The 26,823-nt window shown below is 52.3% G+C and overlaps 1 protein-coding gene across 1 annotated transcript in view; it reads left to right on the forward strand.

Moving 5' to 3' along the window:
* CRISPLD2 (cysteine rich secretory protein LCCL domain containing 2) overlaps window positions 1–11,417 on the forward strand; it is a 64,892-nt gene extending 53,475 nt beyond the window's left edge. Inside the window, exon 15 of the mRNA XM_070612414.1 lies at window positions 8,921–11,417. Coding sequence (XP_070468515.1) covers window positions 8,921–8,975 — 55 coding nt within the window. The 3' untranslated portion in view covers window positions 8,976–11,417. The remainder of the gene's footprint in view (window positions 1–8,920) is intronic.
* Window positions 11,418–26,823: the final 15,406 nt, after the last annotated feature.

Raw genomic sequence — 26,823 nt, forward strand, 5'->3', positions numbered from 1 at the left:
ACTCCGGGGGTGGGCTGGTGGTCTGTGTGGGAACGCGCCCTCCAGGGGCCTGACGCAGGCTGGAGGACGGCAGCCGCGGCTGGAAGGATGATGCAAAGGTCGCCGTGTCCCTGGCACATGGTTGGAGCCACACCTGATTCTGATCGTTTGTGATTAAGGGTCATTCCTTCACTACACATTCACTGTGGGCCAGGCCCAGCCGGGGTCCACAGACACCGAGATGCTGGAGTCCCCCTGCTCACATGGAGGGAAGCAGCCAGGCCAGGAGGGCACATGGCTCCCGTGGCATTTGGGACCCTGCTCCACTGGGTGTCCATGGGCGGGCAGTGTCCCCTGCCTCGGTCTGTCCTCTGTCAAATGGTCACCATGAGGATTAATTGAGATAGTCTGTGCTAAGCACTTAGGGTGGGTCAGAGCAAGCGTCCGATAAATCCGGGGACCCTCGTTGCTATGACACAACTTCGAAGGTCTGTTGCAACCCCCAGAATGCGGTGGCTCCGCCACTGTCGCTGAGGGAGGGCAGAGGGCAGAGCGTTTCAAGCAGGGCCCCGTCCTACTGTCTGGAGGCACCTCCTTGGTGACGGGGGCTCCAGCAAAGACCTCTGAGGCCTTGGGCATGGCCATGCCCCATCCTCCTCTTGTTTCGATGGGACCTCAGCAGCCCTCGGCACAGAGACCAGGGCTGAGAAATTTCCCTGGAGCCTGTTCCCATTAGGGACTGTGGGAACCAAGAGGGTGGCTCTGTCCCCAACGTCTGCTGGGACCCCAGAGCGGTTACAGTGGGTCCCAAGAGATGTGGATACTGGACACACTGGGATCCATTCACAGCAAACTGTGTTCTAAATATAGGGCATCCTCAGTTAATCACACGCACACACAAAACCCTCCTGGACGGAGTTCTCAGCACGCCGGCCAGGAGGGGCTCAGCTTTAGTTTAGCAATAGTGTTTTTCTAGAAGAGGATTTCCTGAAAGTTTTGAAAGAGGACCGTGCAGAATGGGGACAATGCAAGAGGACAGGCGCCTTCTCTCTCACACACGTGCCCATGAGGCACAGCAGAGGAGGGGAGAGAGGCCTGGGAGCGCTTTGACTGCTGGGATTGGGGTCTGTCCGAATATTCTCAGGAAGAAGCTGGACATGTAGATGAAAATCAGAGCAGGAGTTTTCCTTAGGCCAGGAGCAGTTTCAAAGACATTGCACAGGGAGATTGGGAAATAGACAAACAGTGACAGATAACATTCTGGGCCTCTTGGTTTTGACAAACAAACCTGTAGAGAGAGGGAGGTAGTGTATATATGATGGACTTTCATCCGATTGGGGATTCACTCCACTAGTGTTTATGGGGCAGCTCCTGGGTGCCCAGCACTGTCCTAGGGGCTGGGGCCACAGCAGGGACAGAAGAGACAAAACTCCCCATCCTCAGGGGCTTCTGTCTACTGTGGCACGTCCAGCAGATGTGGACTGTGAGCCACATATGGGATTATAAAGTTTCTTTGTCTTTTTTTTTTTTTTTTTTTGCTGGGGAAGATTCACCCAGAGCTAACATCTGTTGCCAATCTTCCTCTCTTTTTTCCTCCCCAAAGCCCCAGTGCATAGTTGTATGTTCTCGTTGTAAGCCTTTCTAGTTCTTCTATGTGGGATGCCACCACAGCATGGCTACGGACAGACGGGTGGTGTGGTTCTGCACCCAGGAACCGAACCTGGGCCCAAAGTGGAGGGCACTGAACTTTATCCACTAGGCCATCAGAGCTGGCTCCTACAGTTTCTAATAGCCACAGTAAAAAGAAACAGAAAGGAAATTTAGAATATATTTTATTTAATCCATTGTATCAAAAAATTATCATTTCAATATGTATCAATAGAAAAAATACTGATAAATTTGCATTTTTTAAAAATAAGATCTTGGAGATCTAGCGTGTGTTTTGCCCGTAGAGCACATCTCAGTGTGGACGAGCCACGTTTCAGTTGTTCAAGGTCCAGGTCGGGCTGGACCAAGGCTGGGGTGTTAGGTTCCCTCTGCTGTGGAGACGGTGGGTTTCCCTTCCTCTCCCCATTTCCCGGTGTTCTACCGTCTGTACACACATTAGCTCCTCTAATCCCCCCAGCAGTCCCATGAGGCAGGGACTACATTTATCCCCATTTTATCAGTAAGGAAAGGGAGGCACAGAGAGGTCAAGCAACTTGCCTGAGGTCACCTAGCCAGCAAGTGGCAGAGCCAGGACTTGAACCCGGTTGCCTGTCCCAGCATCCATGCTCTTAACCAACACATGTGACTCCTCACCACAGACAAGTCACTGAGCTTGGGGCACAGGCCCCTCGCAGAAGGGGCCAGGGCGAGCCTGACTGTGCTATAAGGTACACTTATTTCGAAGTTAAAAAATATTTACTAGAAAAGAAATACACACTTACTATTTAATAATAAGTCTATGGAGTAGAAAATGAGTCACCGCAGGCACCCTGTTAACCTCTGATTGTTCATTTATAGCTTTTCCAGGCCTGTTTCCCCTGTGCACATGCAACACGCGTGAAAATCAAAATGGAGGTCGCATTATACACACTGTTCCAAAGCTTTTTTCCCTAAAAGGCGTTTCATATTCCAGGAACTGAGACAAGGCGGTTTGACAGTTCCCTGGAGTTTGGGCTTTTACGTGGATAAGTCGTTCCTCGCGTGTGTGTCCCCACCGCGTGCCAGGCCCATCCTGGTTTTCCTGACGGGAGAATGAGGTTGGAGCCTCACTGGAATGACGGCTTTCACGGCCCACGGCCCACCGCTCGCCATGCAGCGCTGACCCAGACGCCGAGCCTGGAGGAGCTCGGCCACGCTCACAGGGTCCCTAAGCAGTGGGTACTTCATGGACCCTGCTTTACGGGTGTGGAAACTGAGGCTCAGAGAAATGGGCTGACCAGCCCCAGGCCTACACACAAGATCTGAGACTATGTCTGGCTCTTGAGTTTTCCTGAAAGATCAGTAGAGGCTGAGACTCTGGGAGAAAAGAGAATCCTTAAAAAAAAAAAATATATATATATATATATATGTATATACACATGTATATATACACATACATGTATATATACACGTAAGTACACATCTGTACGTGTACACGTATAAATGATAGTTCTTAGTAATAAAATGCATTTAAAAAGTGGGACGACGGGGGCGCAGCGGTTAAGTTCGCACGTTCCGCTTCGGCGGCCCGGGGTTCACCAGTTTGGATCCCGGGTGCAGACATGGCACCACTTGGCATGCCGTGCTGTGGTAGGCGTCCCACATGTAAAGTAGAGGAAGACGGGCTCAGATGTTAGCTCAGGGCCACTCTTCCTCAGCAAAAAGAGGAGGATTGGCAGCAGTTAGCTGAGGGCTAAGCGATCAAGTGCCCCTCTTCTGCTCTCCTCTCACACTGGGTTCCATGACTCCATGGACGACTCCTCGGTCCTCCCGGACACACACTCTGCTCCAGAGCAGCCAGCTTCCTGCCTCTTTAACCCAGTCTGTGTCGTGTGGCGCACACAGCGATCGGTCCATCCCTGAGGGATTTTGACTGGTGAGGACGAGCCTTGTGCTTGCGGCCCCTTGTGCACCTGCACCCTCCCGCCTCCCGGGGGGCTGCTGGCATCTGAGCCCGGCACTGTGATCTGGGTTGGCCGATGTCGTCCTCAGGGATGGTGTGGCCACGGCCCCTCTGTCCAGGACAGTGGTCACCAAAGGGTCTCAGAGCCTGGACAGACCTGGGTCCACATCCCGACTGCACCTGGAACAGGTGTTCGATTTGGGGCAAATTGCGTCACCTCTCCGAGCCTTGCTTCCCTTTCTGAAAGTGGGAAGAACCTCCGAGATGTCGTAGGGTGGCTGCGAGGAAGGGCCGGAGTAAGATGGCGTAAGGATCGGGGCAGCGTCTGTCATGTGGGACGCGGGTGCCGGGCGGAGCTGCGAGCGTGGAGAGGCGAGTGGCCATCAGAAGGTGGGGAATCACCAGCCAGGGCTGAATGGGGACACCACCCGAGGCTGCAGACACTGGGCCTTCCCAGAGGGCCCTTGTCACAGCTCAGCTCAAACAGATCAGCTGGAGGGAACTGCCCGGAAGGTTCCAGGCCAATCCCCCAGTTAACAAGGGAAGTTTTGTGGTGGTTTTCTTTTGCTTTCTTTTTCTCTTTCTCTTTCTTTCTTTCTCCTTCTATTTTTTTTAATTCTTTCATTTATTTATTTATTGAGGTCATATTGGTTTATACCGTTGAGTAATTTCAGGTGTCCATTATTATATGTCTCTGTGTAGACTGCGTTGTGCTCACCCCCAATGTTCTAGGTTTTATCTGTCACCATACATGCGGGCCCCTTTACCCCTTTCGCCCACCCCCAGCACCCTCCCCTCTGGTAACCACTCTGTTCTCTTTTTCTGTGTGTTTGTTTATCTTCCACATGTGAGTGACATCATACAGTATTTACCTTTCTCTGTCTGGCTTATTTCCGTTAACATAATACCCTCAAGGTCCATCCATGTTGTTGAAAATGACAAGATTTCATCTTTTTATGGCTGAATAGTATTCCATTGTATATATATACCACATCTTCTTTCTTCCTCCCTTGATGGGCACTTGGGTTGTTTCCACATATTGGCTATTGTGAATAACGCTGCGATGAACATAGGGGTGCAGGTATCTTTTCGAATTAGTGTTTTCTTGTTCTTTGGGTAGGTACCCAGTAGTGGGATAGCTGGGTCGTATGGTATTTCTATTTTTAGTTTTTTGAGAAATCTCCATACTGTTTTCCATAGTGGCTGCACCAGTTTGCATTCCCACCAGCTCTGTATGAGGGTCCCCTTCTCTCCACATCCTCTCCCACACTTGTTATTTCTTATCTTGTTAATTATAGCCATTCTGACGGGCAGGAGGTGATATCTCATTGTGGTTTTGATTTGCATTTCCCTAATAATTAGTGATGTTGAGCATCTTTTCATGTGCCTGTTGGCCATCTGGTATCTTCTTTGGAGAAATGTCTGTTTAGATCCTCTGCCCATTTTTTTAATTGGGTTGTTTTGTTGTTGTTGAGTTGTATGAGTTCTTTATATATTTTAGGTATTAACCCCTTTTTGGATATACGATTTGCAAATATCTTCTCCTTTCCTTTTTCCTCCCTCCCTCCCTTCCCCTCTCTCTCTCTCTCTTTCATTCCACTGTGCGGATGGACCATCATTTCTTTACCAGGTTGATGGGCATCCGGTTGCTTCCTGTTTGTCTTTCACTGTCATAAGCAACTCTGCAAAGAACGTCCTTGCACAAGCCCTCACTTCCTGACAACTTCTTTAGGTAACTTCCTTTGAGTACAACAGCCACAGCCGCCAGATCGGTCTCCTTCTGTAAGGCACGGTCCTGTTTAAGCCCTGCCCCCTGGGGCTTTCCCTTGTGATAAGAATAAAACCCCCTCCGCTTACCACACAGGGCCACACATGACGCCACCCCTGCCGCTTCTCCACACTCCAGCTCATTGCTCCTCCTCATTACAATGCTTCACCTCACCAGCCTTCTCTCTGCTCCTCGACCACACTGAGTTCGTTCTCACCCCAGGGCCTTTGCACCTCCTGTTTTCCACCCCTGGACCCTCCCTGCTCCTGCATATTCCTGTGGCTGGGTCCCCTTGTCATTCAGATCTACACACAGACGCCACCTCCCCGAGGAAGCGTTCTCCTACTGTCGAGTCTATAGTCGCCTCCTCCTCAGCGATCTGATCTGATCTCGTCTCCCTGTGTTGTTTTCCCCAGGACCCGCCACCCTCTGAAATTACTTCTCACCCATATTTAGCTGTTTATCTCCCACCCCCAGCCTGTAAGCTCCATGAAGGCAAGAACCCCTTCAGTTTTGTTAACCCCTGTCCCTGACACCCAGCCCCGTCACCAGCACATAGTAGGTCCTCAGTAAACACTGGTTGAGTGACGGAGAAATCGCTGCGTTCAGCAATCGGTTCCGAACTGGTTGGGGGATTTTTCATACCCTTTATGAAAATTGTTCAATCTCCTCTGTGAAAATTGTTCAATACCTTTTATGAAAATTGCCCAGAAATGCTGCACCAATTTGCACTCCCTTCATACATGTATGGGAGTTACAGACTAATCCAGAAAGAGAATCAGAGGCAAGATTTAGACAAGGAGGTTATTTTATAATTTGTCACGTCACCTGTTTTTCATCAAACGTGCACAACTGTCACCTTACCCAGCGGAGCTGGAGTTTACTAAGCGTTCGCGGTGTAGACAAATAGGGACTCGCCGAAGGCACTTTGAGCTACCCAAACCTGCAGGATTTTTTTGCCTGTGGTGGTGGGTGGGACCGACATCTGGGGTCGTCACATCGACGCCCGGCGTCATCAGCACACGGTTTGCTGTGCTATGAAATACACACCCAGTTCCACGGGGCTTGCTCGTGCCTGCTGGGTGGATGGGTTGTCTGATGGGGATGCTGTCTAGGTCTGGGAAAGACATCCAGGAACCTTGGGGTACCTGTCTGGACGACAGCCTGAAGGACGCCTTGTCCCTGGGCTGTTGGGGCCCTGGGAATGGGAGACCCCACTGCCCCTCCATAGACTGTCCCGTAGTGAGTCAGAGACCCAAACCCTGGTGATTTTCCCCAGCGCGGCTTGCCTACCACGTGGAGTGGCCGAGGGCATTGTGGCTCTGGGTGGTTCTTCCAGACTATTCATTCGGGCAGGGAATCCAAGAAAATCTTGCAGCCCTGAGGAGGGCCCTGGAACTGGGCTTTCCAGAAACCAGCCGGGCAGCTGGGTAACCCCAGCCCCTGCGGGCCCCAGCCCGTCTCCCCAGCATCGTCTGGTGAGGAGCCGCCAGCACAGAGGCCGCCGCGGCCGAGCCTTCGCTGTGTCTGGGCTCTTGGCTTCTCCTCACAGCGCCATCCCGCCAAGGACTCCCATCGGATACACGTTTCACAAGTTCAACCCCAGGGGAGCCAAAAGCACAAAGCCACCTGGGGGAGAGGGGGACAGGCCAGGGACCCCAAGCAGCCTCTCCCCGAGGATTGAGGACCTTGCCGAGCAGCCTGCGAGGGGGAGACCGTCTGTCTAGTCTGGCGTTTTCCAGTCGGGGTTCCTCTTGTCTGAAGGGGGCTGCTCTGAAGGGATCTGTGCTCCTCAACCGTGCGGGGCTGTTGATCTTCTGCTCAAACTCATCCAGAGTGAACAAAATACAAATTAAAACTCTATCTGGATGCCATTCTCTTGGCTGAGAACAGAAAACTAGATACCGTGCCATGCTGGCCAGCACGTGGGTTAAACAGGCTGCCTCGCGCATTGATGGGGGGGTGGTCAATGGGTATGACCTTATGGGGGGCAGTTTGGCAAGCTGCCCAAGTTCCAAAGGCACGTTCCTTTGATCCAGCAATTCCCCCCCAGGAGCTTGTCCACAGGTGCTCTCGTCGGTATGAATCCAGTCTCCTGGACACGGTTGTTCTCTGCAACATTGTTTGCAAAAGCAAAAGATTAGAAACAACTAAATATCCATTCAGAGGGACCCAGTTAACTGTATCATAATACTTAATCATGATGGAATACTATGCAGGTGAAGAAAATGAATGAGGAATCTTTACGTAGAGGAAGACGCTACACCAGCTGTAAGTCAGACAGTAACAAGTGTTGGCAAGGATGTGGAGACACTAGAAGTCCCTTCTGCACTGCTGGGGGCGTGAAGACTGATGCCGCTGCTTTGGAAAACATTTCGGGAGTTTTTTAAAAAGCTGAGCATACAGTTAACATACAACCCAGCAATTCTGCTCCTAGGTGTAGACCCAAAAGAATTGAAAACGTGTCCATGCAAAAACCTGTGCACAAATGTTCATAGCAGCGTTATTGATAATAGCCTGGAAGTGGAAAGAATCTAAACGTCCATCAACTGAGGAACAGATAAAATAAAATGTGGTCTGTCCATAGAGTGGAACATCATTTGGCAATAAAAAGGAACGAAGTGCTGACACAGGCTACGACATGCATGACCCTCAAAAACCTTACGCTAAGTGATGGAGGCCGACCACAAAATGCCGCATATCGTATGATTCCGTTTACATGAAATGTCCAGAACGGGCAATCTGTAGAGACGGAAGTTGCCAGGGCCTGGGGTGCGGGGGCAGGGGCAGGGGGGGAAGAATTGATCATAGATGGGCACCAAAGATCTTTTTGGAGTGTTTTTAACGATCTAAAACTGGATCTTGGAGATGATTGCACAACCCTATAAAATTACTAAAAAATCATTGAATTGTACCCTTAACAAGGGTGAATTTCATGGCGTGTGACACCTCAATAAAGCGGGTTTTTAAAAAAGCCTTCAGTTAGCTGAAGGCTTGAGCTCCTCTTGAGAGAGTAGTTTTTGCTGGATGTGTGGCCTCAGGTAAGTGACTCAGTTTCTCTTTGCCTCTGTTTCCTTCCCTGCGAGATAAAGATACCTCAGGAAGAAAGTAAAAAGGCTGACAGAGTGTTTTGCACAAAATCTGAGCCCCGCCGGCGTGCCCCGTCTTAATAACAGCGGCCCCCGCCTGCTTGTTATAATGCCATCCTATTAATCCGTCGACCAGCTGGCCCCTATTTGGGTTGACAGCAAAAACCCAGGTGGCAGCAAAAACCAGGCGCGGGTCTTGAAGGGAGAGTTCAATTCAGACACACTGGGGCCGTGACTCCCGGAGTTCAGAGAAAATAACTTAACAACCGTGACCTTGATTCAGACCCAGGCCCGTCTGCAGAGAGAACGCAATTTGCCAGCTGTTGCTGGCTGGGCCGGCTTGGTTTCCAGCGGCGGCGGGAAGTGTCCCTTGGCCACGGTTCTTCCACTGCTGGGGGGGGACGTGGAGGGCACCCAGCTCTCCCTTCCCAGCGCCAGTCCCTGTCGAAGGCTCTCGGGATCTCTCAGTAACATCCCCTCTCCCTTCCTTTTCAGCCTGAGGACCCCTCGAGACGGCAAGGCCTTCCGGATCTTCGCTGTCAGGCCGTGAAGCCCCAGCGCCGGGGAGAGGGGGCGCCTTCAGAAGGGCTTCGGGGGTTTGCTTTTTATTTTTACGTTGTCATTTGGGGGGTGGGCTGGGGATCTGGAGAGTCAGGAAGCTTCCTTGAGTGGCGTTCGGTGCCCCATCCTTCATGCCTTGTCTCATCTCTGCACCGTGGAGAAACAGCATCCTCGGGGTCCTGACCACACAGCTGGTGGCCGGTCCCGCTGACGCCTGGGGGTCCCCACCTGGGGGCCCTCTCTGCATAGACAGTCATCCGAGACGTTCCTTCCTGTATGTTCTTTTGTGGGTCTCTAAGCCCGCAAAGAGCACAGCGGGTTTGGGGCTCATGCGATAAGGCCCGCAGGGGCATGGGGAGAGACACGGCGAGCGCACGTGGGCTAAGTTTCAGGAAAGGAGTAGAAGGTAGTTATTTAAAAAATTAAAAAACACCGTCCCTACCAATGGAGAAAAATGGGTTTAATGTTTGCTGGTCAGACAAACGGGTGGGATCAAGGGGCTGGGGGAAGGGAGACGCCGCTCTGCCCTGGCGCCTGTCCTCGCCAGCATCCTGCCGTGCGCAGGCTGGGTCTACATACAGCAGTGCTGGTTTATTTAGAGTTCAGCAGTAACTCCAGAGGTTTATCTTGTCTTTGTCCTTCTCTTCGTCCACGTGGCCTGTCTGTTTGCTGCCGTGACCTTTGGTCTCAGTGAGGACTAATGAACCAGGCTCCTTTCTTTACCCCCTACCCATTGTGGCTCCCGCCCCAGCCCAGACGAGTTTACGTGTCATATTTCACACCCGGGTCTTTGCTTTGCAAGCAGTTCTGTCTGAAGCCCACTTTTTAAATTTAATTCCTGGTCTGTGTTGGTTCCATTGAGATGTCTAAAAAACAGCCAAAGAAGGGCTATTTTGTTGCTGCTTTTAGAAAAATGACAAGTAAATGTGCAGATTCCCCGTCTGTCGGATGACCTATTTTTTAGCAGTGGGAGGAAAGGAATCCAGAGCACATTCCTCGCCGAGGTTAGCAGCTCTGGGAGGAGGAACCGTTTGTGGTTATGAAACCGTCCTGCGGCGTAATGACAACAAGAGATGGGAACACTCTAGAAGGATTTCTCTTCCTGTTTTTGTGGAACAACTCTTGCCAAATGTTCCCGAGGCTCCGAGGACTGCGGTGCCCTCTGGCTTCCATCCCTTTGTAAGAGTTCTTCATAAGCCCAGACCAAAACCCACAGTGAAATAAAATCCCCTTTTGTAAATAGTATGTCTTTGCAGAAGGTGGCATTCCACCCTCCGCCATTACGCTGGCCAGTATATCGCTTTTGTGAATGTCGGTTTCAGGTTGATTTCAAGCACCATCAAAATGTTTCAAAGGCAAAGGAACTAGCAGAAAGTGAAAAAAAAAAAAAAAAAAACCCAAAAAACCAAGCTAGCCTGGGCAAGGAACTCTCTACCTGGGAACTCGGGGCGTGGGTTGTTGAGTGCATGTCTAATAAATGCAGAAACTGAAGGGGAATCGCTGCCCCTCCCTGCAGGGAGTCTGTCAAAGCGATGAAACGTTTTGCTTGACGGAGCTGAAATGAGCAGGACTGAGTTTTTCCTGGTGCATTGTGGGCTCGTAGTAATTCACAGGTTCTGAGTATTCAACCCCAAATACCAGAGCAAGGAAATTTGGTCAGCCTGTCAGATATTGTGTCCAGGTGCAGCCCAAGATGTGAGTACTCAGAAACTTCTGGATTCGAGGTGTTGTGCTGCTAGATTTGGTCCGTCGGACTTGTGCCTTGTCACCAGCCTCTCGTGGCTGTGGCTATGTCGAGACTGCAAGTTTGGGGTTTTGGAATCAGTGACAGTCCTGGAGGTTGCAGCGGGTTTGTCCTTGAACTGTCCCTACCTGAGGTCTCAGAATCTGAAACTTCCAGGGTGAGTCGACCCCATCATTTAAAAATAAAGTTCCCAGCTTCCTGATTGCCTCTTCCCGCCCGGCTAATGGGATTAAAGGTCCTCACCAGACCCAGACCTTCCTGTCTTTTTTTGTCCTCACGAACATTTTGAAACTGGAACCATTTTTCTTCTGAAAATGGAAACAAAACTACCAAATAGAAGCCCTTGTAATGAGGGACGGCCTCTGATTTGGTGTGTTTAGGGCCCATCGCGCCATCGACACTTAACCCATAAAAAGATGACAAATCAGGCCAACAGTGTTTCTGGGTCTCCCGCCCCTAGAATGAAAATTTTCGGTTTCCTTCCGATTTTTGCCCCACCGTGTTCTGATTTTCCGTGTTGTCTGTAGGCTCACTCAGCCCGCAGCTTACGTGTGTGCTTTTTTCTATGAAAAATGATGTGTTTTGCTACTTCCTATGTACAAAAGTTTCTTGTAAAGTTTGTGTGTGTGCTTTGCATGAACAGGGACCACGTTGCCATTGTTTCAATAAAACCGGTTTGATTTCTAAGACATTTTCTATGACGTCTCTTTTATGAACAAATCTGAGCAGTCTGTGAAATATAACGTTTAAAACCTCCCCGCGGACCCATAGCTAACTTTGTTTACGCCACGTCTGCCGGGAAGGTCGCACGTGGCATCTACGGACGCTGATCGTTGCTGCGTCCCTGGAGCCTGGCGCAGACCTCCGCCGACGAGCAGGAGGAGATGCATGGAGTCTGCGCGTCCTGTGTGGGGCGGGGCTTTGTCAAAACGCAGATGCAGGTCCAGCAGATCTGGGCTGGGGCCTGGCAGGCTCCATCGCTCAGGAGCTCCCGCGATGCTGATGCTGCTGCCCCAGATCGCATGCTGAGGGCTGAGTGGCGCGTGGTGACAGGCTCAGCTTCGTTCTGTCGCTGTCCTAGTCACCTCAGGCTGCCGGAACAAAATACCACCGCACGGGGGGGCGCTGAAACCACAGGTATTTATTTTCTCCCAGTTCTGGAGGCTGGAAGTCCGAGATGGAGGTGGCGGCAGGGCTGGCCTCTCCTGAGGCCTCTCTCCTTGGCTAGCGGACGGCCGCCTTCTCGCTGTGTCCTTTTCTCTGTGCGTGCATCCCTGGTGTCTCGTCCTCATCTTGTAAGGACTCCACTCTCTTGGATCAGGGTCCACCCTTATGACCTCGTTTAACCTGAACTAACTCCCGAGAGGCTCCATCAGCAAAGACAGTCACATAGGGGGTGAGGGCTTCAAAATATGAATTTGGGGGTGGGGGAGGGGACACGATTCAGTCCATAACAGTCACCTTCTTCCTAGACCCCAGCCCCTTGTCCTCACATTGCAGTCACGTGTCCCTTTATGTTCCAACGCCCCACAGCGCATGAAGGATTTCTGGGGCACCTGACGATCTGTTCCATCCCACTGCCAAGGCCTCTGCCTTTGCTTTCACAGTCTCGCTATTTATGACAAATGCTCTTTTCCACTGAAGTTGGGGATAGCTTTCCTCTTTAATAAATATATTTAAGGCTTTTTAAATGATTTAAAAATATTAAGTAAACAATCGTGCAGGTGGATTGTAAAAATCACAGAGATTGGATAATAATGACTGATCTTTGGGAAACACCGGCTCCTGACAAGTGCACTGTCGAGTCCATAGAAACGCCCCCCGTTGGCAGCTCCCCCGGGGTGTTGCAGGGCCCCCTCCCCCCGGCCCCCCTCCCTCGGCTTCTGCATCCTTCCTCCACCTGCCTCCTCCTCCGGCTTCGGGAAGTTCTGCTACCCCAGGACGCCGCAGTCCCGTGCCCCACTCCTCGCCCCCAGACTCCCACATGTGACGGTTGTGGAGGCAGCTGGGGGAGGCGGGGTGGCCCAGGGGGGAGCAGGGGCTGCTCCTTGCAGAAGTCGTCCGAGAAGAGGCAGGGCCTGCGGGGGTGGCATGACTTCCGGCTTCGGTGCCTCGAGGCCACCGACAGAGGCTGCGCCAGCACAAGGGGCCCCGGGGACCCAGAGTGGGGACCTGGGAGTCCTCCACCTCTCACCGGCCGTGGGACCTCGGACAGGTCACGTTGCCTCTTTGGGCCTCACGCTGCTCCTCTATAAAATGGAAACATCACAGCCGCCTGCAGCAGCGTAAAGAGTAAAGCAAGGGAGATGGTGATTAAAAAGCGCTCAAATAATGGTCACGTTTTGCCCCGGTTGGAATGCGTTTGGCTGCAGATGACAGAAATCCCAGCTAGGGGCCCCAGGACTTGTTAGAAATGCAGCTTCTCAGCCCAGACGCACTGAGTCGGACCCTCTGCGGGCGGGTCCAGCGCCGTGGGATACCCGGGCTCTGGGTGATTCTCGTGCTTCCTCCAGCTGATCATCACCCCAAAGACATGCAGTGTCTCGGGGAAGGTGATTCCAGGGGCCGCGGCTCAGTGATGTCGTCCCTGCCCCCCTCTCACCCGTCCTCTGTGGTCAGGACGGCCGCCACGCCCAGCCGGTCCCCGAACACTGAGTCTGAGACGGGAAGAAGGGACGGGAGTGGACAGACCCTCCCACGCGCTCTCTCTCCTCTCAGGGAGGAAATCTTTCCTGTTGTCACCCAGCGGGCCTGTTTTTAAGTCCCTTTCATCGTACACGGCCGCATGCCCATTCCTGGATCCACCTCAAGTGAGAGTTGAAAGAACAGGGAGGTTTAGAGTGGAGAGAGGAAGACCAGGAGGCCATGAGAGCTGTCTTTAAATATATAAAGATTTGCTCTCGTAGGAGGCGGGATGGTGTCAGAGTTGAGAGCCGGGACTCAGACGTGCCTGAGTTTGAATCCCAGCTCAGCTCTTTACCAGCTGTGTGACACTGAGTGAGTTACCGAACCTCTCTGAGCATCAGTGGCCTCATCCATAAAAGGGTGACGGTAACAGTGTCTACTCCATGGGGCAGTTATGCGAATTAAATGAGGATGAACTTGAGATGAGCTCAGCACGTGGTACGCACACACAGCTACCACGTTTGGTGACTCCATTTTTTTGCAGGGTGGGACTAATGCCAGTGCGTGTGTGTCACAGGGAGACAGAGTTCTACCGAATACAACAAAGGACGTTCTAATTGGCAGAACTGTCCGAAGATGAAATGGCCCGTGTGAAGAGGGAGGGAGCTCCCTGTCTCTGGGAGAATACAAGCAGAAACAGGACCGACCTTGGACTAGATGGACTTTAAGGCCCTTCCCTGATTCCGACTCCCAGCAGAGGCTTGCCTTTTCCCGCTCCGCCCTGCCCGGAGGGCCCTAGGGTCCCGGGGAAGGGGTGACATGAAGCTGTGAAATCATGGATCCTCAAACCATGGCAACTTCATGCTAAAAAAGAAAAGAAATAAACCCTGCAGCTATGTGGGTGGTCCTGAAACTCTTACGTTTTATTGGGTTGATTTTTCGTTTGTTTGTTTATCCACCTTCCTTCCAATTTTTCACAGCAAACCCAAACTGCTCTAGACTGCTGCTGTGGGCTTCGAAAATCTTTTAGGCCCTTAAAAAAAATAAATTTGGTTCTGAAGACGCAGGATTTGAAGACCTCGTGACGTTCCTGTGACTCTTTCATCTTGACCGACTGCACTGGTCGCAGCCTTTGTCCAGGAACCGGGCAGACAGTTCCCCTGTCAGGGTCTGGCCCAGCCCCGAGGAGGGCAGGCGGCCTCCCTGTGTGCCCTGGCTGCCGCCACGCTGGACGGGAACAGGCCGGCTCGTCAGCAAGCAGGCTCCCCGCTCACCTGCTTTCACCTCTTACACCAGTTGTGGCTGCCGTCCCCGGGCTGTTTCTTCTCCATCCCGCTGTCCCCGGCCTAGGCCCACTGCTCCCCTCCTGACACGAGAAGGTGCAAAGGAGTTACCTGGGTCAGGTGCCTACTATGTAGCAGCGACTGGCCGGGCACCGAGCAGACGCCATCTCATTTAATAAGCACACGTCTCCTTCGATGACTTGCTAATTCGATTATATTTGTCAAATATCATTCAGGTGCTAATTCGATTTTACAGTCGCACATCACTCAACGATGGGGATATGTTGTGAGAAATGCACCATTAGGTGAGTTGGTCGTTGTGCAAACATCATGGCGTGCACTTACACAAACCTAGGTGCCATAGCCTACTACACACCTAAACTATGGGGTACTAATCTTATGGGACCACGGTCCGATATGTGGCCCATCGTTGACAGAAACGTCAGTATGTGGCACGTGACGGTATTTGTCAAAGTGTCAATCAGGAATGCATTTGGCTGTATGGAACAGAGACCCAACCACAGTGGAAGGTGGAGACCCAACCACTGCCCCTGGGGTCCAGGGCTTGGGAAGTCCCCAGTGACCAGCTTCCTTCCCGCTTCCTCTCTGCCATCCTCAGCACGTGGCATGTGTCCTCGTGGTTGAAAGATGACGCAGCCTCACCTCCTGCGTGTCGTAGACATTCTGGGCAGGAAGACGGACATTGTGAAGGTCAAAGGCCATCTGGCAGCTGATTCTGTCCCTTTTATTCCAGATATTGTATTTTTCAATTCTACCATGTCCATTTGGTTCTTTTTCTAATTCTTTGTGAAATTTCTCATTTTCTCATTTATTTTGAAGACACTTTCCTTTATGACTTCAGCATAGATATATATCAGCTAATTCCTATATCTGGGTCATCGTGGGGTCAGCCACCATTGATTGTCTTTTCTCTTGAATAAGGTTTGGCAAACTCTTTCTTAAAGGACCCAGTTAGTAAATATTTTAGGGTCACGAGCCATAGCATCTCTGTTGCCACAACTCGGCTTTGTGATTGTAGCGTGAAAGCAGCCACAGACCATATATAGGCGGAGGAATGTGACTGTGTTCCAGTCAAACTTCATTTTCAAAAGCAGGTGGGCAGCCCGTGGGCCGTGGTTTGCTGACCCCTTCTCTTGAGCATGGACACATTTTTGGCGGTGGTTGTTTCCCCGGATGTCTAGTAATTTTAGGTTATATCTTGGACATTGTGAGGAATGCCGTGTGCAGATTCTGGATTGTTGTGTTTTGTTTGAGCAGGAGATTAACTTGTCTGGACTCCAATTCCAAGAGTCCCTCTTCTGCAGTGGCCGGCAGTTGAAATCCCTCTTGCGTCAGTCAGTCTTCATTTTGCTGCACAGCATGGAGTCTGCTCTGTGCCTGCATGGATCACATGCCAGAGGGCCAGCCAGAGACTGGGCAGAATGTATACAGAGAATTTGGCATTCCTCTTCTGCGGCTCTCTCTTTGCTAGGGTTTCCCCTCTCACTTTCCGGCTACGGCGTCCTCTGGTTCTTCAAGACTGCCGGCTCCTGTTAGACGTTGGCCAACCCTGCGTGGTGTTGACCCGAGCTGTCTTCACGCAAAAAGTTAAAAAGCACAGAAGACTCACACGGTGCTGTCCCCGCTCTACAATGTTGACGCTCCTGCGGTTTCTGCCTGCCTCTGGTTCTCTCAATAACCGTCAGGTAGTTGTATCTTATATTTTGTCCAGAGTTTATGGTTGCTGGGTCTGGCGTAGTGGATCTGATTGTGGCTACTCTGCCGTTCCTGGAAGCAGAACCCCTGAGTCTGTGACTTAGCCGGAAAAACCATGAAACAATGACTTTCCCAGAAGTCTCAGCCAGTTAATCTCCAGTTACGCCTGGTTGGTCAGAAGTGGGTCCCGGGCCACTCCTAGCTGCAAGGGAGTTTGGAGAGAGGCGTGTTTTTCAGTGAGTGCGTTGCAGATCCAGCTGAAGGGGGCCGTGTGGTGAGGAAGGAGAGAGGCGCCTTGGGAGGCGAGTCGCAGTTCGTCTGTGAACTTCCTGCAAGTGTATTAATTTCCTAGAACAGTTGTAAGAAACGACCACAAATATGTTGGCTCCAACAACAGAAATTTATTTTTTCACAGTTCTGGAAGCCAGAAGTCTGCCGTCAAGCAGGGCCGCGGTCCCTCTGAAGGCTTCAGGACAGGATCCTTTCTGCCTCTTCCCGTTTCTGATGGCTGCGCCCCTCCAGGCCCTACCCCGTCTTTACGTGGCCCCCTCCCTGTGTCTGTCTGTGTCCTTTCCTCTTCTGACGAGGGCACCAGTCATTGGATTTAGGGCCGCCCTAAATCCAGGAAGACTTCATCTCGAGATACTTAGCTAATTATGTCTGCAAAGACCCCATTTCCAAAGAAAGTCACATTCCAAGGTTCCAGGAGGACAAGAATTGGGGAGACAGAATTCAGCCCAATCCAACAGGTGGGCGCCTCCCCTGCAGGCTGAGCAATGGTGGCCGATTGTCCACATGACATCTCATCTCCCTGGTTGCTGAGCTTAGGGGGGTTTGCTGCCGTTCACTCTTTGGGGTCTTTGCTCTGGTCCCCTCACAGCTTGTCTCCATCAGGGTGGCGCTGTGGGAACTGGTGAGGGGTGTGGCTTCAGTTTCCAGCCTGTGCCTCATCCCATTTTTCCTTGTCAGCCCATTATGGTTTGAGCCTTTGAAGTCTTTCCTATATGACACTTCCCGGGGCAGGAGAAGGACCTGCAGCCAGTGCATCTGGGTTCAAATCCTGGCTCCACCACCTATGATCTGAGAGACTTTGGACAGGTTACTCAACCTCTCTGTGCCTCAGTTTCCTCACATATAAAATGGGCATAATAATAGCAGCTACTTCTTAGGGTTGTTATGAGGCTCAAACCAGCGACTGTAGTTTTTTTTTAAATCGTTTGGAAGCCTGGCACATAGTAAATCCTATATACATGTTACTTGCTGCTATTACCATCACTTTAACAAATGTGTCATGCATTCCTAGGATTTTTTCCCTCTAAAACCCTGCTCTGGGCCTTCGGACAGCAGCCCCTGCTCTCTGGCTCCTACCTCGGGGCGGGGGGCGGGGGGGTGCGCCGGGGGTGCAGGCCACGGCAGAACAAAGGGGCCAATTTTAGCTTCTGAGTTTCCAGACAGACTTTTTTGTTTGTTTTTGCATTTTTTATTTTGACGTAATTTCCGACTTGCAGAAAAGTTGCAAGAACCGTCCAAAGGATTCCTGTGTACCCTTCCTTCCGATTCCCCAGACATTTTCCCCTCCTTTACTTGATAGTTTCCTTTTTCTCTCTCTTTCCTTTTCTAAATTCTTTAAGAGGCAGGGGCAGACACGAGACCCCCTTTATGTCTAAATACGTGAGCGTCTGTTTCGTAAGAGCAAGGACACTCTCTTCCTCAGAAGGAGACGTTTTCTTACATAACCCTGGTGCAGTTGTCCCCCTCAGGAAGTCAACGTGGAGGCAGGGTGAGAAGTGTCTACAGACCTCACTCAGATCCCATCGATTGTCCCCGGAACGTCCGTCACGGCAAAAGAAAACCTCGGATCAGGAATCGCATTCAGTTTTCATGTCTCGTTAGTGTCCTTGAATCTGGACAAGCTCCTCACTTTATCTCCTCCTTTCTTGATGTTGACATTTTTAAAAGATTACCAGCCAAATATCCTGTAGTACGTCCCACACGTTGAATTTGTCCACTGTTTCTGCATCACGAGACTCAGGCTTCGCCTTTTTGGCAGGACTCTCCCAGAAGTGACGTTGTGTCCTTCTCAGTGCGCCGTAGCGGGAGGCACGTGCCTAGCTGTTCTGTTGCTGTTGACGTCAACCTTGACCACTTGGGGAAGCTGGCGTCTGCCAGGTTTCTCCACTGGGACGTTCCTGCATTTTTTTGTAATATCTATCTTGTAGAGAGGTGTATGGAGACTAAGTAAACATCCTATTCCCCATAAAACCTTCACTCACTAGTTCTAGCCTCTCCTGATGATTCTTGCCTGAAACAAGTGTTTTATGATGGCTGCCAAGGGTGAATTTTCTAATTCCACCGTGCCCCCCGTATTTATTAGTTGGCACTGTCCTGGAAGGAAAAGGTTCCCCTTCTCCTCTATTTATTTATTTATTCATGTACACGCAAGTGTTGTATATTTCATAAATACACATTATATATTTATACTATATATTTATGCATACTTTAAATATTATATATTCTTTATTACATACATATATTATGCATATACGCACAGACACATATATCAGTACGGGCTCATTAATTCTTGTTTTATGCAGTGGATTACAACGCTTTACTATCATTTTTTACTTTGATGCTCACATCATCCCAGATTCGAACAGGCGGGGCCCCTTCCAGCTGGCTTCTGTGTGTGTTTGACATGGCCCCATCAGTTTTGGCACAACTTTCCGGCAGAACAAGATGTTCCCAGCTCATCGTGTACTTTCCTTGCCCCAGTCCTGGAATCGGCCGTGTCTCCAGGGAGGCCTGGCTCCTTTTAGTGGAGATTGCATCTGACTAGAAGATAAAACTCTCTGGCAGAGAAAATAGGTTGAGGGAAAGGATGTTCATATCTCACAAACCAAATCTCATGCAATGCACAATATTCTCTGGGGAAGGTCTGGTTCTCTACCCTGCCCAGGCTCTCCAGATAAGGGGAGAGACGCAGCCTGGAACCAGGTGCTGACGACAGTCTGAGGGGCTCCCCAAGCCACGAGGTGGAGTCCCCTCCTGCTGTAGGAGCTTAGAGAGTCTGACACTCGCTTTCCCAGACTCCCTTGCAGCTAGGGTGCAGGCATGGGACATGCTGCTGTGGCTTTGAATTGAGAGCCCCTGATGCAAGGAAGCTAGTGTCCAGGGACTTCTCTCAGGGGAGCAGTGGGGGCGCATGAGGTAGTGGGTAGGGGTGTGAGATTTAAACAAAATAAAATAATAATAATAATAAAACATTGTACGGAACATGCTTTTACTAAAATATTATTCATTGTTTATCTGTAATTCAAATTGAACTGGCTCTTCTGTGCTCTCTCGCAACCCTGGGTGTGAGACTAACAGGAGGGTCCAGACTCCCCCGCCCCTGGGGGCTGTGTGGCACAGACAGTACTACCCAGGGCTCAGCACCCAGCAGCTGGGTCCCACCAGACCATCCCGTGGTGTGATTTGGGTGTCGTTTCTGGCTGCAGAACCTTCTTGCCTGGTCCTCCTGCCCTCCCCGAGAGTCTGTGGGATCCTCAGTGTCCATATAACAAATCCCTTTTCTGCTTAAATGAGTGCAGGTTCTGGGAAGGGCAACCTGTGCCCTCCTCTCGTTGAGCTGAAGTCAGGTGGGGATGAAGGGAGGAAGCCCCCAGGTCAGTTCTGGGAAACTGTAAAGTAGAAGGGGCTTGATCCCCACTTCCTTCCAGAACTTGCAGAATTCCCCCAGCCTGAAGACTAAGGCATCCATCCATCCACCCATCTGCCCATCCATCCATCCATCCATCATCCATCCATCATCCACCTATCCATCATCCACCTATCCGTCATCCACCCACCATCCACCCACCATCCATCCATCCATCCATCCATCCATCATCCCACCCATCCATCCATCCGCCCATCTGCCCATCCGTCCATCCATCCATCCACCCATCTGCCCATCCATCCTCCAACCATCCATCCATCCACCTATCTGCCCATCCATTATCTATCCATCCATCATCCATCCGTCCATCCATCCATCTGCCTGTCCATCATCCATCCACCCATCCAGTCATTCATCTTCCATCCACTCACTCTCCATCCATCCGTCCACCCATCTAATCCTCCAATCTTCCATCATCCAGCCAGCCTCCGTCTATCCATCCACCTGACATTTATTGAGCACCTACTGTGTGCTAGGCACTGTTCTAGGGCCTAGAGATACCACAAATGAAAAAAAAAAACAGACCCAAATGTGTCTGCTCCTGCGTGGAGCTTACATTCGTGTGGGGGAGGCAGGCATTAAACGAGAGAACAAGTTACACATATTATCAAGTGGTGAGAAGTGCTATTGAGCAAAAAGGAATCAGGAAAGGGGGGCGGGGAGTGCCGGAGGTGGGGGCTTGCTGGTGTTTTAAACTGGGTGGTCAGGCAAGGCGAGGTCGGGTGACTGGGAAGGTGATGTTGGAAAAGGGGGTGACAGAGGTGAGGGAGGAGCTGGGGGGTTTCAGAGGGAGGGGAGTTCCCAGTGGAGGAAGCAGGGAGCTCCGAGGTGCGGAGAAGGGGGCGTGCCCGGCCCAAGGGACTCCTGGAGGGCTGCATGGAGGGGGAGAGGGAGAGAGGAGCCCTGAGGGCGGAGAGCTGGTGGGCAGGTCAGGAGCAGCCATTGGGCCGTGGGAAGGACTTGGGCTTTGACTCTGGGGAAATGGGGAGCCATGGGAGGGCTCTGAGCCGAGGAGTGCTGGGCTCTGACTCCCGTTTTGAAAGGATGTTAAATGCCATCCCAAGGAGAAGGGAAGGAGAGCCTTCCGAATTAACTAATTTAAACTTGAAATAACAGGGAAACCGGATGCTTTTCCCTGAATGACCAGTTTTATTCTCGTTAGAGACGGGGTGGGAGTTGAGATCTAAAGGTCAAGTTTCATTAGAGACAAAGAAAGATTCACCTCGTCTTGCACACCTGAGCGTGTGGCTTGAAAATTCCTGGTGCCTCACACGCCCTTCTCTTATTCATTCCTAGCCCCATTTACAGATGAGGAAACTGAGGCCCAGTGAGGCCAAGCGACTTGTCCGGCTCTGTGGGCCGCGGTCCCTCGCAGGCCTGTCTGAGCCCTGAGCTGACCCCCGGGGCGGCCTTCCCCGAGCAGCGCCTTCACGGCGAGCTTCCTTCCAGCCTGAGTCGCCTCTGGCTTGCCTGTGCCTTCCGTAAGACTTTGAAAATCAAGCCGGAAATTACCCAAAGTCCAGGCTGCCCTCCTTCCATCGCCCCACCGCCCCACCCGCCCTGCTCCGGCTGGCCTGGAAACAGCTGCTCCGGCCAAATGGGTCGATTGAGAAAGAAGCTTGTGCCGATGGGCGTGGACATGTGTTAACTCAGTTTTACCTAAAACTGAGACAGCCTTGTCGTGCCTGGGTGTGTGGGTGTAAGGCTGCAAGGACAGTTGGAATGTCCCGGGAGGCCCAGGCCCGGGTCTGCCAGGCCTGTCTTCCTCCCTGGCTGGTCTGGTGGCCTGAGCAGGCCGGGCCTGGAGCAGGGGTGACGGTTGAGACCTACCTTCCCGGCTCCCTGGGCCGTTGGGATGACCTGCCCGCTTCCGGAGGAGGCTGGCAGAGCCACGAGACGTCTGATCCCAAATGGAAAATTGAAACCACGCTTCTCCGTCACTACAGCTATTTGTCACTGCGTGAGGATGCGTATAAACAGCTTAATTCGAACCATCCTGCCACCGTCCTCCCCTCTGTGCTTTCCCGGGCCTTTCCCTGGCTCCTTTCAGGAAGGTAGCAATCACAGGACGATGTCAAAATGAAGGGCCTGGGGCTGGCCCTGTGGCCGAGTGGTTAAGTTTGCATGTTCCACTTTGGCGGTCCGGGGTTCACCAGTTCGGATCCTGGGCACGGACCTATGCCTCGCTCATCCAGCCATGCTGGGGCGGTGTCCCACATACAAGAACTAGAACGACCTATGACTAGGATATCCAGCTACACGCTGGGGCTTTGGGGAGGGAAAAAAAAAAAAACGAAAATTGGCACAGATGTTAGCTTAGGGCCTATCTTCCTTAGTAAAAAAGCAAAAAAAGAGAAGGAGAAGGGCCCATTCGCTCCTCCTTATTGAGTGGAGCCTGTGAAACACTATATCCTGTCTTTGCAACAGCCCCGTGACATAAGAGCTATCGTTATGCCCATTTCTCAGATGAGGAAACTGAGGACCAAGGTAATGCAGACAAGATGCGGAAGCAAACCCCGGCGGAGGCTTCTCACAGACCTGATGGCCCTTTGCAACCCTGGCAGGAATGCTGGGGACACAGCCTGGCTTGCTCAGCACCCCAACGCACAGCAAGAACCCAAAAACCTGCGCTGCATCCTAGCTCCGCCCCGATTGCTGGCTGTACTCAATCGCCAGTTCCCTCTCTGAGCCCCAGCAGGAGACCCACCTGCCTCAGAGACTTGTCCCACGCTGACAGGTGCCTGAGCTGGGCTTCCCCCTCAGACGCTGTGACCACTTGGAGACCCAGCTTCTCTCATCGTCTCAGAAATCTCTTTTTCATCCCCAGCATCATCGGATAGGAAATGTAACTGAAGAGGGAGGAGCCCACGAGTTAGTGTCCTGGTGTGGTCCCTTCTAGCTGTGTGACCTTGTGCAAGTTCCTTAACCTCTCTGTGCCTCCACTTCCTCATCTGTACACGGCAGGCAATCATAGCACCTCTCTCGCAGAGTGGTTATGGGGAGTCGATGAAAGAGTGTAAAGTGTTTAACACGGCGCCTGGACTGTCGACTAGAGACCGATTAATCAGATCAGCACGAAGCGAGCTGCAAATGAGTTCGCTGACATCACAACCATAAGCGCACCGCTGTAAAGAGCTGAGCGGGGGCGACAGCTTGCGTCCAGTCACCCCTGGGGCACGAACGAGCACGTGAATGAACAGAGCGGCCAGGCCGACGCCGGGGAAGCCCGAGCATGAGCAGCTCCCTTCCTCCCGTCTCAGGAGCTCCAGCTGCAGGCGGGCTGTGCGGGGCTGTCAGCCCAAGGAATGAGGTCCGAGCGCCCGGGGTGACCCCTGTGAGCCGGTGGCAGGTGCTGCCTGCTCTGTGCACTCCGCCTGCGAGAAGAGGACTCATTTCTGCGGCCCCCTCCTTTCACCCTGGCCCCTTGCTCAGTGACGGGGCCAAAATGAGCAAGAAAGGAAATGGGGACAATTCCTCCCGGTGAGTGTCTGGGACGTGGTGACCAAGCCCTTTGGGCTCAGAGTCTCGGGAGGCAGGTGACAGGGACGTGGGGGGCCTGGAGCCTCAGGTGACGGATTAAACGCCGCTCTCAACTGGGTGACTCCCTTACCTGGCATCGGCGCTTAGGAAACCAGCAGAGAAAAACTCTTGTGTTTCTTCCCGTGCATGCGTGTGCACATGTGTATGTGTGTGTAAAGGGAGAGCCCAAGGGCTCAGGGAAAGGAGCAGGGGCAGAATCATGAATACGTCCATGTGACTGAGCCCCTGTCCCCAGAATTAGTGTGACACAGTCTGAGTCTTTAAGACTATACGGCTGAAACCAGACAGCCACCGGATTCCACACATGCTCCCTGCCTTACACGTGCCAGACACTGTTCTCGGCTCTTTGCAAATATTAGCTCGTTAATCCTCGTCACAACCTCATGAAGAAACTGTGGCTCAGAGAGGATAAGCAACTTACCCAAAGTCACACAGGCTGGGAGGAACAGAGCCTGAGCAGTCGGATCAGACTACACGCTCCCGACCGCCATGCCACGCCACTCCTCAGAGGAGTGCCCGACCTAGAGTGGGTCACAGCCACACTTCGAGGCCATGTGACAGGGTGTGATCAGATGTGGGGGCATCAAATTCATGGTGCACTTAATTCTCCAAACTTGGCTCAGAATGGGCTGTCATGGTTCCCAATTCATGGGTCAAAGCAAGAAGCATGCTCATCAGAAACAAGTCAAGAAAGACCAAGAGAGGCTGAGGGACCAAGATGCAAGGGACGTGGGGATGACGTGCAACTGGGTCCCGGGCCCAGGAGCCGAGAGCAGCCAGCGAGCGCGTCACTGGAACGACAGTGTGGAGTGGGGCGGTGGCGGCAGCCTGTCGCGGTATGCTACATGCGCTACTAGACTCGCGTGGCGGGACAGCCCTGTAAGATGGGCAGGCTCCTGATTTGGACCATTTTCCTATAGTCAGGTAAGGGACAGTCCTGTTCTTAGAAATGCACACCGAAGTATTTACGGAGAAACGGAATCGACGTCTGCGATTTACGTATAGATAGAACATACGTGGAAACGTGTAGAGAGCAAGACAGAGCAGATGGGGCAAAATGGGACTGCCTCACGAATCCGGGTACAGGGTACGTGCGAATTCCTTATGTTATTCTTGCAACTTTTCTGTACATTTCAAATCATCCCAAAATAAAGAATTACCCGTAATAATGACACAAAAATGGAAGCAGCGCCGGATCTGTGACGTCGCACGGGCAGCCTGGCACCTCCCTTTCAGACTGATGTTCCCCAACGTTGACGCGCCCCTGCGCCTCTCAGCCCCCAGTGGCTGCTGGAGACGGCGATGCTCAGGAGGGCGGCCCTCGCTCCGGCTGTCCGCGAGGCCACAGTGCCCCCAACCTCCTCCCAGCTCCAGCGATGACAAAAGCACCTACTGTGTGCCAGGCGCTGGAGGTGACCCCGGTGGCCCCATGGTTCATGAGACTGAGACCCCGCCTGGCGCTCAGGGAAGCAACAGACACAGGACAGAAATTACAGGGAGGAGGGCCAGCAGGAGAGGTGCAAGGTGGAGGGGACCCAACCCCGTCTGGGGCGTGGGGGGAGCTGGGGAGGCCTCCAGGTGGAAACGGTTTACGCCAAGGCCCAAAGGAAGGGAAGAAAGCTGGAGGAAGAGGGAAGGCGGAGTGTTTTCCAGTGAATCTGGGAGTTCGGTAGCATCAGCCCATTCCGTAGCGGGGAAAGCTGAGCGTCCATGCTTGTAATTAACGTGCCGGTGGTCCTGTGGTTAGGATGTGGCCGCCCTGGGACCCGCGCTGGAACGCTGCCGCCCCCTCCTATAAGAAACGGGGGTAACATCTATGGGCGACTGGAACCCACTGGTGCCCATGGGGAAACGGGGCCCGGGGTCCCCCCTCAACCTGTGCTGTCAGCTTCAGTCCTCTCCCTGCCCGAGCTGCCCGACGTCCCTGGGAGCGGGGAGCACGCGGGTGTGGACTAGCAGGTAAGGAATGTGGGCGTGGGGCGGGCCCAGCTCTGCCGCTTACGAGGGCCGAGGTCTTGAGTCTAAACCTCCGTCTTCTTGTGTCTGAAACACAGACACTCAAAGTGCCCAGAGCGTTGGCTCGCGGCTGGACAAACTTTATGCTGTCGGCGGCGATGCAGATCCCAGTGACGACCATTTCGAGGCTAAAACACTTCATCATTCTCTCCGTTCATGGCCCAGATGCTGAGGAACCGGGTCCAAATCTTACTATTTGGCCAAATCCTTTCCTTCCAGACTGTGTGGGTTTGTTTTCCTCTTGTTGCTTTGCCAAAAGCAAGAGTAACAAACCCCACCACCCTCCACTTAGCGAGAGAATTATTTTAACCAAAAGGACGCAGAGCGGCAGGAAAACCCTGACGTCAGCAGCGATGGGCCCCGGCTTGGGACGACCTCAGACTCCCCGTGTCTCCTGGGGACTCTGTGACCTACCCCCAGTGGGTAGTCACAGACCGGGAGTTAAGAGGCTGGCACCCGGCAGATGCCAACCGTTTCTTCGTTCGAGCTGGACCTGTGGCCTCAGCTTACCCCGCAGCTGTCTTGGTCAGTGGCCCAGGGGCAGCTCGCTCACTGACAATGGCAGTCAGTGTGGTCACGTGACCACTGCCTCCCCAAACTCCAGCGAGCAAGGGGAGAAAATGTCAGGGGTCAGGCTGCCTTGCTCCACCCAGACAGCCTCCCACTGCCAGGAAGCAAGGAGTGCAGACAGCCCAGCAGAATTTCAGGGGACTGTGGTCTCTAGTCTCCACTCGTTTTTTTTTTTTTTTTTGAGGAAGATTAGCCCTGAGCTAACATCACCCCCCATCCTCCATTTTTTTTTTTTTTTTTTTGCTGAGGAAGACTGGCCCTGAGCTAACATCCGTTCCCACCTTCCTCTGTTTTATATGTGGGATGCCTACCACAGCATGGCTTGACAAGCAGTGTGTATGTCCACACCTGGGATCCGAACCTGCGAACCCCAGGCCAAAGAAGCAGAATGTGTGAACTTAACGGCTGCACCACTGGGCCAGCCCCTCGAGTCTCCACTTTTTGCTGAGCTATTTCCCCAGAAATTCTTTAGACTAAGAACCAGATCTATTTTGCTAATAACAAAATCGGAGTGACCGTGCCATCCTCAGCATTTAGGACGGCGGATGCCCAAATTTTGTGGGCGTGTTGCTATGCACCGTGCTGGGTGATCGCGCACCCTAAATTCCAACATGAGGGCGGGGGT

Source organism: Equus przewalskii, chromosome 3, assembly GCF_037783145.1.
Source record: "Equus przewalskii isolate Varuska chromosome 3, EquPr2, whole genome shotgun sequence".
NCBI classification, from domain to species: domain Eukaryota; kingdom Metazoa; phylum Chordata; class Mammalia; order Perissodactyla; family Equidae; genus Equus; species Equus przewalskii.